The sequence below is a fragment of the Carcharodon carcharias genome, chromosome 22 (genome assembly GCF_017639515.1).
Source record: "Carcharodon carcharias isolate sCarCar2 chromosome 22, sCarCar2.pri, whole genome shotgun sequence".
NCBI lineage: Eukaryota > Metazoa > Chordata > Chondrichthyes > Lamniformes > Lamnidae > Carcharodon > Carcharodon carcharias.
In genome coordinates, this window is record NC_054488.1 from 20,489,337 (window position 1) to 20,501,858 (window position 12,522).

General features: G+C 42.4%; 1 protein-coding gene across 4 annotated transcripts in view; it reads right to left on the bottom strand.

Moving 5' to 3' along the window:
- The window catches only part of spata20 (spermatogenesis associated 20), a 380,734-nt gene that overhangs the window by 97,599 nt on the left and 270,613 nt on the right, over positions 1-12,522 (bottom strand). The window contains exon 16 of one of the 4 annotated variants that reach the window (XM_041217281.1): positions 12,077-12,112. The exons of the other annotated variants lie outside the window; for them this stretch is intronic. Coding sequence (XP_041073215.1) covers positions 12,092-12,112 — 21 coding nt within the window. The 3' untranslated portion in view covers positions 12,077-12,091. Of the gene's footprint in view, positions 1-12,076; positions 12,113-12,522 lie in introns of those variants that run through there. 4 annotated transcript variants of the gene reach the window in all.

Here is a 12,522-nt window from a genome sequence, read left to right on the forward strand (position 1 = left end):
TACCTTTGCCCCAACGGCTTGCAGCACAGAGTCACCAACCTTCGGTTGCCTTCCTGGATCTTCAGGGCTTCTCTTAAGCTCACTTCACTTAAAGTCTGCTCCATGTAACCCTTTCTCCAATTGGATCCTATTTCTCTGCTCCTCTCTTTTTCTCAACTTAACTGGGACCTCCCTGTCCCTCTCCCTTGTCCTTTACCTGGGACACTTGGTAACTGGTAGCTGACTGACTCCCCAAGAAATGCTGATCATTGACCCTTGAACTGATCTGGTGACCTATCACAGCACTCCGCAGGGTCCCAGCCTTGTTACTAAGCAGGAACAAATGTAATGAGCAGTGGAACATCCTGTACCTTAAATATTATAATCTCCATAGTCTGCCAACTTAGCACACAGAGACACGGAAAGAATGGATTTCATAACCCCATCCCCTTGGAAAAAAGAAAGCTTGACTACAGTGAAGGTTTCTTTATAATGGCTTAACAATTTCTTTACAAGAAGTACTTAACATCATAAACTTTTAACAAATAGCTCATTACATATTATACGGATAAACTTTTCATTTTGTTTCATAATTAAACATATCGTATTGTAAAGTTACAAAAGTTTAACCAAAACAAACATCAGTACATGTAACAAGACGGGTTGGCAGGATTTCAATGTCATTGAATTATCATAACTCAGAACCTGGCTTTTCTCCTATACTCTTTCTTTGAACTCTGAATAGAACACTCTTTAAGTGTTTTTTCCTTCATCAAACTATCTGGGACAAAAATTGCATTATCAGCCACCATCAATGACTGATCTGCCCCAATGTATCTCAAAATATTAATCTGTTTATTGTTTTGTTGGAGGAGTAAAGGAACACTTCTCCCTTTGAAACAAAACATCTAGAACCTCCAGTATCCTGACTCCCTTTAGTAGTGTTTAAGGAAGAATTACCTCATCTATCCTGAGCCATATCAACCTTTCTAACAGGTTTTGAAGAAACATGTTTCACCTGCACTATTGCTATGGTTTTAATACCCATTTCCTTTTCTAGTATAGCCTTTTTTTTCCCCAGACCCCTTAAACATTCTTATTACTGCCACTGGTTTACCATTCAGCTTCCAACAATGGGCTTTGAGATGTCCTGTCTTTTAGCAATAAAAGTGTGGTTTCTCGACATCACTTTTATTCTCTACACTATCATTTTTCTTGATTGGAACACCTCCTGCTTTCTCCATAAAGCTAGACTCTTTTCTATTCCTCCATTTTCCCTGTGGGTTTAAAATTGGAGATCTACTGCCCCCTATCTACCTGTATGATACATCTTATCCATCTACCAGAACCGCTGCTTCCCATACCTTAGAAACCTTTGGCTTTCCAGGTGTGACCTAATAGCTATTGGAATGCTATTCTGCAATTCTTCCATAACCATTCTCTCCCTCAAATTCTCAGACTCTTGTTCGAACTTCAGGGATCAAAACCATAGGTCCCACAACATTTCTTTCCCCCTAGCAAATTCTACAAGTGTTTCATTCGGTCTTTTCTTTACAGTCCGAAATTTCAACTGATATGCTTCAGGGACAAGCTTGTAAGCATTAAGTACTACAGTTTTAACTACTTCATAATCTGAAGATTGTTCTTCTGAAAGGCTAGAACACACATCCATAGCCTGCCCAACCAAAACACTTTGCAAAATGAGAGTCCATTTGTCCTTTGGGCACCTTAGTTGGTTAGCCGCCTTTTCAAATGAGATAAAATATTTCTCAACCCCGTTTTCAGTGAATTTAGGCAATAGACAAAGATTCTTTGTTACGTCAAAGCTCCAAATGGGACCTGATTGCTCTTCTGAACTACCAGACTCCCTTTCACTCTGTAACCTAAGCTTTTCTCCAGCCAGTTCATCTTGACTGATTTCTTTCTCTCTTTGAAGTTCTCTATCTCAATCCTTATCTCTTTCCTCCCTTACTAACTTCTCTCGCTGGAGTTCAAGTTCAAGCTTTCACATTTCAATTTCAATTTATTTTCTTTTTCCTCTTTTTCCAAATCAAATTTTTTTCATTTCTTTTTCCAATTCAAGCTGCTTCATTTAAAACTGAATGCTAGCTAATTCAACTGAATTGCTATCTGGATTAACTTTTTCTTTTTCCAATCCCAGATACTGTGCCAATACCTCAATCATTTCTGCTTTCTTTGCCTCTGCTTTTAATTCCATCTCTAACTTTTCTGCTAATGCGATTAACCTAGCATTGGTTAATTGTTGCAAATCACAGGGATAAATCTTTCCTCTCCAGAAAAGTCTTAGCAACTGACAAAAACAATCTGCTTTTCAATCAGTATAGTAAAATTCACCGTGGAAATCTTATCAACCTTAACCTCAGCAAGTATCAGCACTCTATGTGTCTGTAGATTCGAAATCCCGCAAGAGCCCCCAATTTATATTACGATCTTTGGCCAGACCCCTGGTTGTGAGCGAGATCCAGTTAGGGACCAATATCGTTTTGTTTAAAAATAGACAAAGTTTGAGAATCAAGATGCTTACTAAGTGAATAAAGCCACAAGATTCCATTGGTTGTGAACAAACAAAAATAAACTTTACTGTACAAATTCAGAAAATAAAACAATTTGCAATATCTATCTTATAGTCTAATATTCAGGTTAAATATGGGGTACATGTGATCTAACAAGCAAACTGTGGTCGAATACAACACTACACAATAAATGACAGGTGTGGTCAAAACTGGACTCCAGGGATTTCTCAACAACCCACCCAGGCATCAGTCACACCGTGAGTCAACCAACCTCACTGAAATTTCGTCTTTCTCATTAGGGTTTCCAACCTTCACTTTCGAAGATCTTGCCTTGGAATTCTCGCCAAGAGTGGCTCCAACTTGCATGGCTTCAATGACGGCCAACCTCGCAGGTTTTCGATCTTGTCTTCCGAGATTATGTTCCCCTGGATTTCCAAGTACACTCAAGCATCAATGTACAAGCACAATTTCAGATCTTCGGCCATTCCAAGCAGAACACCAATGCTCCAAAGGCATGATGTCACCAACCTTCAGCTGCCTTCTTGCATCTTCAGGGTTCCTTGTGCCCACATCACTTAAAGTCTGCTCGCCAAAGCCCTTTCTCTAATTGGAGCCTGTTTCTCTGCTCCTCTCTTTTCCTTAACTTAACTGGGATCTCCCTGCCCCCCTCCCCTCTTCCTTCCCTGGAACAGCTGCTGGCTAACTGACTGACTCCCCAAGAAGTACAGTTCACTGAACCTTGAACTGATGTGGTGACCTATCACAGCACTCCAAGAGAGTCCTGCCCTTGTTACTAGGCAGAAATAAATATAACAAATATAACAAGCAGTCCTGTACCTTACGTGTTACAATCACTATAATCTGCTAACTTAGCAGACAGAGACACGGAAAGAATGGATTTCATTACAGGATTCGTAAAGGACTAAGATACTGAGCTCTGAGCTCTAACACATTTCAATTCTTAACAAAACATCACCAAATATGGTTGTTTGTACTACTGTTAAAGTGTATGTTTTAATACCATTGCATGCAGTGATGGTTAATAGATCTATGAAACCTGATTTCAATATTCAAGAGCCTTATTAAAAGCTTACAATAACATTGAGATTGAGGTTACATAAGCAAATGCAACAGCCACTTTGTCCAAACAAGATGCCACAAAGAACACTGAGATGAAACATCTAATTAATCTGCGTTGGGCGATTTCTTTTATTCTACCTTGGATGTGGGCATCGCTGGTTAGGCCAGCATTTGCTGCCCATTACTAATTGCCCTTGACAAGATGATGGTGAGCTGTCTTCTTGAACCACTGCAATTTATTTGGTGCAGGCATACCCGCAATGATGTTCAGAAGGGAATTCCAAGACTTTGTTCCAGTGACAACAAAGGAACGACAATCTAGTTCCAAATCAGGATGGTGAGTGGCGTGGAGTGGAACTTGCAGGTGGTGATGTTCTCATACCTCTACCACCTTTTAGATGGTAGAGGTCCTGAGTTTGGAAGGTGCTGTCGAAGGACGCTTGGCAAGTTGCTGCACTGCATCTTGTATATAGTACACATAGCTGCCACTGTGAGTTGGTGGTGTAGAAAGTGAGTTGGTGGGTGGGGTGCCGATCAAGCAGGCTGCTTTGCCCTGGATGGTGTTGAGCTTTTTGAGTGTTGTTGGAGCCGTACTCATCAAGACAAGTGAAGAGTATTCTATCACACTCATGGCTTCTGCCTTGTAGACAAGATTTGGGGAGTCAGGAGGTGAGTTACTCATTGCAGAGTTACCAGCCTCTGACCTGTTCCTGTAGCCACGGTATTTATACGGCTGGTCCAGTTCAGTTTATGGTCAATGGTGATCCCCGGGATGTTGATAGTGGGGGATTCAGCGATGGCATTACCACTGAAGGCAATGGAGAGATGGTTAGATTCTCTCTTGCTGGAGATGGTCATTACCTGGCACTTGTGTGGTGCAACTGTTTTTTGTTACTTTTCAGCCCAAGCTTGAATGATGTCAAGACCTTGCTGCATATGGACATGGAGTGCTTCAGTATCTGAGGAGTTGCAAATGGTACTGAACATTGTGTAATCATCAGTGAACATACTCACTTCTGACCATATGATAAAGAGAAGATCATTGATGAAGCAGCTGAAAACGATTGGGTCTAGGATACCACCCTGAGGAACTCCTGCAGTGATGCCGTGGAACTGAGATAATTGATCTCCAACAACCACAGCCTTTGGCTAGATATGATTCTAATCAGCGGAGAGCTTTCCCTCTAATTCCCATTGACATCAATTTTGCCAGAGCTCCACGATACCACACTTAATCAAATGCTGCCTTGATGTCAAGGCAGTCACTCTCCCCTCACCTTTCATTGGGCAACTGATCAGCAGAACTTCTTGTGCTGCTTCAAAGTGGGTTGAGATCTTTAAAATCTACTTAAATCACTGGAGCAAGTGGACCAGTCCTTGGCATACTGCCTAATGCAAAGAATGCCAGGTCTGACAGTGTAACACTCCCTCAGTAGCATACAGAACTTCAGCCCAAACTGTGTGCTAAAGTGCATTATTATCATCTGAACTTCTGACTCAGAGGTGAGAGTGCTACCAACTAAGCCAACCTGTCATATCAATAGGGCCCCAGTGAATAGCATATACTGTACAAGGCGCTAATTCAGCAAATGTGGGCCTGATTTTAACTACCCCCTTCCTGGTACAAACTGAGTCCAAGGTCGCTACATCTTAGCTCAATTCCTTGATCCTACCCACTGGCTAGGCTGGCAATCTGGCTGGATGTCAAGTGAATCATTGCACACTTTTACTTTAAATGAGTTCCTGCTGTTAATTTTGACAAAACTTTCACATAACCGGCCTTTGCACCTGCAATATGGCTCCTGCACATTCTTCCCATTAATAATGGGGCCTGTGTTGTGTGGCACAATGTAAAATTGCAAGTTAAAAGGACTTCATTCTTAAAACTGACAGGCACATTTGGTTTGTTATTTAAGGTGCAATCCCCTCATTGTTACTCTAATTTAATGGATTATCCCACAGGCAGGGTGACACTACTGCAGTCGTAATTGATCTGTCATTCCTAATTAGTCAGCTAACAGCTCACACCCTCATGATGCACTGCAGAAAGCACTAGAATCCAGTGGTGGCCCCCCCACCAAGCAAACAAACACTAACCCCAAGAAGCCCATCACTGGGGATATCCTTGGAGTGTGCTGAATTACATTTAGAGACCGTTTCTGCGCAACCAGAAATAAATTATCTCCATAGACAGGCTCACCTCTGTATAAGTGTACCCTGAGGCACTCTGTCATGAGGACAAATCAGATTATCACACGCCTCCGCCAGTGAGAGCGCTGCAACTATTTATGAGCAGTTTCATCATTAAATTCTGTGGCACATTGGAAGGTTGGACAGTTGCTGTTGAAACTTGTTGCTGCTGTTTTGTGTCAGCCATGGCTCAGTTGGTAGCGCTTTTGCCTCTGAGTCACCAGGTTCTGGGTTCAAATCCCACTCAAGAGCTTGAGCACAAAAGTCAAGTTGACATTCCAGTGCAGTACTGAGGGAATGCTCCAGTGTCAGAGGTCTTTTGGATGAGGCGTTAAACCATTCGCTTGACATCCAGCCAGATTACCTGATCGGGTGGATGCAAAAGATCCCATGGCACAATTTTGAAGAAGAGCAAGGGAGTAATCCCTAATATCCTGGCCAATATTTATCCCTCAGTCAGTAACACAAAAAACATTATTTGATGTGATCACATTCCTGTGCATGGGAGTTTGCTGAGCATATAGTGACTTCCACATTTCCTACATTATGAAAGTGACTACACTTCAAAAAGTACTTCTGTAAAACGCTTTGAGGCGTATGACAGCCATGAAAAGTGCTAGATAAATGCAAGTTTTTCTTTTAATCACCCACTTGCCTTTGTTACCCCTCTTCCCCTGAGGGTGGGTATACGGTTTCCCCCATGCTGTTTGCTTTCTGGTACTGCGTCCTCCACCAATGGCTGTTCTTTATGTGTGAGCTTCGATGGGCCATTAAACCAATGGTTGGGGCTGGGGGAGAGGGGCATTGTCCCTGAGTCTGATTGTTCTCAGCCAATGTCCAGTACCTCATTCAGTGTACATCTATCCAAAACCTTCCAGGAGGCCTGACTGACCCTATTCTGCAGTACTGGGCACGGCTGTAGCAAAAACTACTGGCCTGTTGAAGATCACCGATGTTGAAGCACAAGAAGTGCACAAGAAGAAATCCAACTGCTCCTGTGGCAGTGAAATAGTGTTTTGCATGCACACCTGAAATCAAATCCCTCACCCTCTGGATTTTTTTTTAGGTTGAAACCCCTGAACCCCAAAAACTAGTTGGGGTGACTTTAACTCCCAGTGGAGATAGAGTGATACTGGAGTTAAAACCGAGGTGATTGACTTACCTGCAGCCACTTTAATTCCGACATCTCTGTTGGGCAGCCAAGGCAGGAGGGAATCTCGTTAATTTACAAACAGGGGTTGTATTGATGCTTGCGTGACCCTGATGTAACTTTTGAGGGCCCGCTACAGGATGGAGTTCGCGCTGTGGAGACTCCACTCAGTAAAACCCAGCAGAAAAGAGCAAGAAGCCCCGAAAAGATGAGTCTGACATGACTTTAACAGGTACAGGAGTGTTGTGCCAAGTTTCTCCTCATTCCCCCTTCGCAATTGTCTCTCAAAATGGATTGGGCCTCCAGTCGGAGACATTGGGCATTCATTGCACACACTCTGCCAAGAGATCTCCTAATGAAATTGCCCATTCAAGAGAGAGAGACAACGTAGGAGCAGAAATAATATTTCCTAAGGGCTAAATTATGCAGCAAAGTCTCATTATCTTGTCCAATTTTTCAGGTACATTAATGACATTAAATGAGGAGAGGGAGAAGGGTGGTAACAGAAAGGTTAGCTGTGGAAAATTAAGAGCTGTGGTGCTAGGTTGGCTTAATATAAAAACTTTAGACTATGTTCACTATTGCGATTATCCCCATATCATGTTGACATGCTAGTTACTAGTGAAACAGAACACCAACAGATGGGTAATACGAAATACAGCTTCAGGAACATAAAGGCGCTGGGGTGTCATCCAAAATGAAGACAGGCACTAAAAAAAAAAACACATTTTTAACCAACTAGATAAAAGCGATGATAATGCTCAAACTCTCATCTGTGGGCTATATCTGAGCTGCAGCCCCGGCAATCCAGTCCACTAGTCCTGGTTCCTAGCTTTTTTTTGTTTGTTCTTTGTTTCTTACTTGCTAGTCTCATCTGTTTGAATTGGGTCTTCCTGGAGCTTTGGAGCTGTTGTGTCATTGGTGGATAAGTACTGAACCATAGCACCGAGACACAAAGGTAGGTAGGTAGGAAGGTAAGTTGTGAAGAGTCTACGAAGGTATATAGATAGGTTAAGTAAATGGACAAAATTTGGCAAATGAGTATAATGTGGGAAAATGTGAACTTGTCTACTTTGGCAGGAATAATAGAAAAGCAGCATTTAACTTAAATGGAGAGAGATTGCAGATCTCTGAGGTACAGAAGGATCTGGGTGTTCTGGTACATGAATTAGGAAACGTTAGTGTGCAGGTGCAGCAAGTGATTGGGAAGGCAAATGGAATGTTGTCATTTGTTGCAAGAGGAATGGAATATAAAAGTAGGGATGTTTTGCTATAATTGTACAGGGCATTGGCGAGATCGCACCTATAGCACTGTGTACGGTTTTGGTCTCCTTATTTAAGAAAGGATATAAATGCATTAGAAGCAGTTCAAAGAAGCTTCACTTGACTGATACCTGGGATGGGGGGAGTGGGGGGGGGGGGGGAAACGTTATCTTAAGAGGGCAGGTCGGACAGGCTGGGACTGTATCCATCGGAGTTTTGAAGATTGAGAGATGATCTTATTGAAACATGTAAGATTCTGAAGGGGCTTGACAGGGTGGATGCTGAACGGATGTTTCCTCTTGTGGATGAGATAGAACTAGGGGACACAGTTTAAAAATAAGGGGTCTCCCATTTAAGACAGAGATGAGAAGAATTTTTTTCTCTCAGAGAATTGTGAATCCTTGGAACTCTGTTCCCTGGAGAGCGGTGGAGGCAGGGTCAATGAATATTTTTAAGGCAGAGGTAGATAGATTCTTGAATAATAAGGGAGTTATAGGTTATTAGGGGTAGATGGAATGAGGAGCTGAGGCCACAATCAGAGTAGACTCGAGGGGCTGAATGGCCTACTACTGCTCCTAATTTGTTTGTTCTTATGAAATGTCTTAGTATCAGTCACATCATTTTTAAAATTATATTCGTTCTTGGGATGTGGGTGTCGCTGGCTAGGCCAGCACATATTGCCCATCCCTAACTGCCCTCGCTTAGAGGGCATTTAAGAGTCAGCCACATTGATTTGGGTCTGGAGTCACGTGTGGGCCAGACCAGGTAAGGACGACAGATTTATTTCCCTAAAGGACATTAGTGAACCAGATGGGTTTTTACAACAATCAACAATGGTTTCATGGTCATCATTAGACTTTTAATTCCAGATTTTTATTGAATTCAAATTCCATTATCTGCCGTGGCGGGATTCAAACCTGGGTCCCCAGAGTATTAACCTGGGTCTCTGGATTACTAATCCAGTGACAATACCACTATGCCTCCCCATAATATATGCAAATTAGCAGGAACATGGATTTAAACTTTATAAGCAGCCCCAAGAACTGGTCACTGCTGATGTAAGGCACTGCAGAGAATGCACAGACACCAATTAACACATCAGCAGAACCTACAAAGAAACATTGATCAGTGTCTCTACACCACTGGAGCCAACAGCAAGCTGTGACACCAATGAAGATTACAACTTAGGCTGAGAAAATGACTCAAACACCTCACAGCAAGGAACTACCATCAACAGATGGAGTACTGGAAACTTGAAGAGATTTGCTTGTACCACATAAAAGCAAAGCAGTTACACAACGGGATTTAGATACAAGTTCCTCCTCAATAGGAATTCTGGATTTAACTTCAATGGATGAAAACCTGAGCGTTGGTTTCTTGGCCAGGGAACTCAATGTCAGAATTGCATCCAATCTGCTTGCCTCTGTCATTACAAAGAGTGAAATTCGCCTTTGAACCCTGAATTACCATCCATCGCTAAGGGCAACTCACGTCAGCTGTTGGGAAGAAAGTTCCCAAATATCCATCATCAAGTCCACATTAGCAACAAGTAGTGAGAAATCTGGGTCAAGCACACAAAGTAGAAGATTAAATCAGGGGATGAGAAGCTGAGGCAATTGAGAAGCTGTGGATTGGTGATGTGAAAGTTTGTAGCAGGAAGGGAAGACTGAGGAAGGTAAGAAGTTCCACAGAACAGGTGCCCCATGAAAAAAATAGTTATCATATCGTGCAATGGGCCTTGTAGAAACACAAGAGATGGAAGATTGGGTAGAATTCAACATTTGGAGCTTAGTACGAACAAGTTGAGAGGAGGGCTGACCATTGCTGTGACAGCAATCTGGAGATATAGAAACATGGATATGCTGCTGCAGCTTATTTTCAAAGCTGATAACATGCAGTATAATATTTATGTAATATTTATAAGCAATGAAGAGGCTCTGACACTGTTAATACTCTGATGTCTGTGCAGGTAAATGCACAAAGTGTTTTTGCTACATCTGCAGTTCTTTAATTGAATATTGACATGTAGTGACTTGCACTAAACATGCACCAGAGCTCAGTGTGTAGAGGCCAAAAGGCTGTTTCAAATGGGTTAAAAATGGACTTGCCTGACTGCACACCAAGCCTATGGTAAAGCAGTAAGCCAGTTATTCGGGGTCGGGCATCCACACGCCACTTATAATGCTTGTGTCGGTTAGGCCTGGGGGCCCACAGGCTCTGCATCTCCTCAGTCTAGCTCACAGCCACTGGGCCAAATGGCTTTCCTCATCTGAAATAATCTTGTGCTCTTGTGAACACCTTCAGGTCCTGCAAGGGTAGGATTTTGGGTTTTGGATTGAGAACCCACCTTCGGGGTCAATGTCCCACACTGTGCCAAGAACTGTCACTCGGCAATGATTTTCCATGAACTGGCTAATTAGTGATCAGACGGCAGGCTTGGCACCCAATTAAGGATGACGGACAAGCTCTCAAGACAGAAGGGCCAATAGTGGGCCCTGTAGCACAGAAAGAGCTGCAGGCTGCAGTTCAGGTGAGAGAGAGAGATAGAGACAGAGAGAGATGGTGCCTCCATCTTGAGGCACCCTCTCACAATTGTTAGAAGTTTTAAAATTTTAAAAATGGCCTTAGCTGTGAACAGGAAAGCAAGAAGGACCTCAAATGCTGCCGAGACCATCAGCCCCTTGGTCTGCCCCAGGAAGCTGCCTCCGGGCAGATGGCCTAGTTCCCAATGCCTTTGGGGGCCCTCAGAGTGATAGAAAACCTCACTTGTGGGAGAGTAGCCCTTCTGACCCTGATCCCGCCTCCAGGAAAATGGCCTGGGAGTGGAATGGTGCCAGCAAACTGGAATGCTGCTTGCCTGTCTCTGTATCCACTCTGTTATGGGGCAAAAATCTTGCTCAACGTTTACAAGTGCTGTAATCTCCACCACTAGAGGTTGCAAGTGAGCTGTGGATACATCTGGCAGTTGCTAATAGTGCAAGTTTTAACATCCTGCCCTAGAACCTGGAACAGGTTAATTCTCAGTCTGTGAATGGATTATTTCATATAATTTTTAAATTTACATTTTTCCACAATAAGAAAAACCACAGAGCTGCTCAGCAGTTTTTTTTTAATGAAGGGCCATCCTAGTCACGGACTATCAACAATAGCACCAAAGATAACTCCAAAAGCAGCAACGAGGAGGTAGGTCTGTAGATAACAGTAAGATTCCTTTTCCTGGTGACCTAGTCAATGAGTGATGAAGCGCACTCAACTACAGTCTGGAATTCTCCTTTTAAACCCTAACAACCTTGTTAAATGCTCTTTTTTTTTGAAAGCCTACTTCTTTAGACTAAAGCTCTCCTCTTTCAGCTCTTCTTCCTAATTCCTCCTGGGTGTCCAAACCTCCTTATTGCAAAACGTGACAGCCACCTTGGGATGTTTCAGAGGAATGCAGTGAAGTGCTATATAAATGCAAGTTCTTTCCCTAACATTTTAAAGTAACATTGATAAAAGACATATTGGCAGACCTATTAAAACTGTTGGGACTGCTATGCCATTGATGTCAAAGGCAGATAGCATTATTCCCATAGGGGCATCTAATGCATAATCCAGTTTCAGTATTGGTTCCATGTGCAGATTCAAGTGTGGCGAGGAAGACCCATGTTCCAAGCAAAATTGCAATAGGATTGTGTCACTTGTTCTTTCCATCTTTCTCCCCATGTCAGTTGGAGAGGGGTTCCTTCACAATGAAGCTCGACCCTCGGTTTGTCTTTTTTTAAAAAGGGTGGGGGACTTGGATGACAAAGCATTCAGTGACCCCGCTTGATTGGGCAGACACATGCTTTACCAGAATGACTGAGAAATCTCCAACCTGTTTTAATTTATGAAGTATTGAAGGGAAGAGCTCTGTGCTTCAGTGGTAGCAGACAGTAGGCTGAAGAACAAAAGAATTTTAAAACAAAATTATATGCAATGTGGGGCACTTTTCTGAGTTCCACAATAAACCCTTAAAGAAACTATAAAAGGTGAGTTTGGAAGAAACCTGCCTTGACATTATAGTGACATTAAGTACTATTCAGTTATTGTACAATAGTTTGTTTTGTGGCATTCTAAATGACCCACTTTACATTTTATTTTTTCTTATCCCTAAAGTAGGTTAATCACATATATAAAAAATGAAATGCAGTCCTCATTGACTAAAAGTGAACAATTCATACTCACCAGTTACACTTAAACAGGATCCTACTAAACACCTGGGGCTGATATGAAAGAAAATTATGCCAGGGCTACCTTATGCTAACTTGGAATGGCTTTATTCAATGGCTAATCATTATTGAAGTGTTC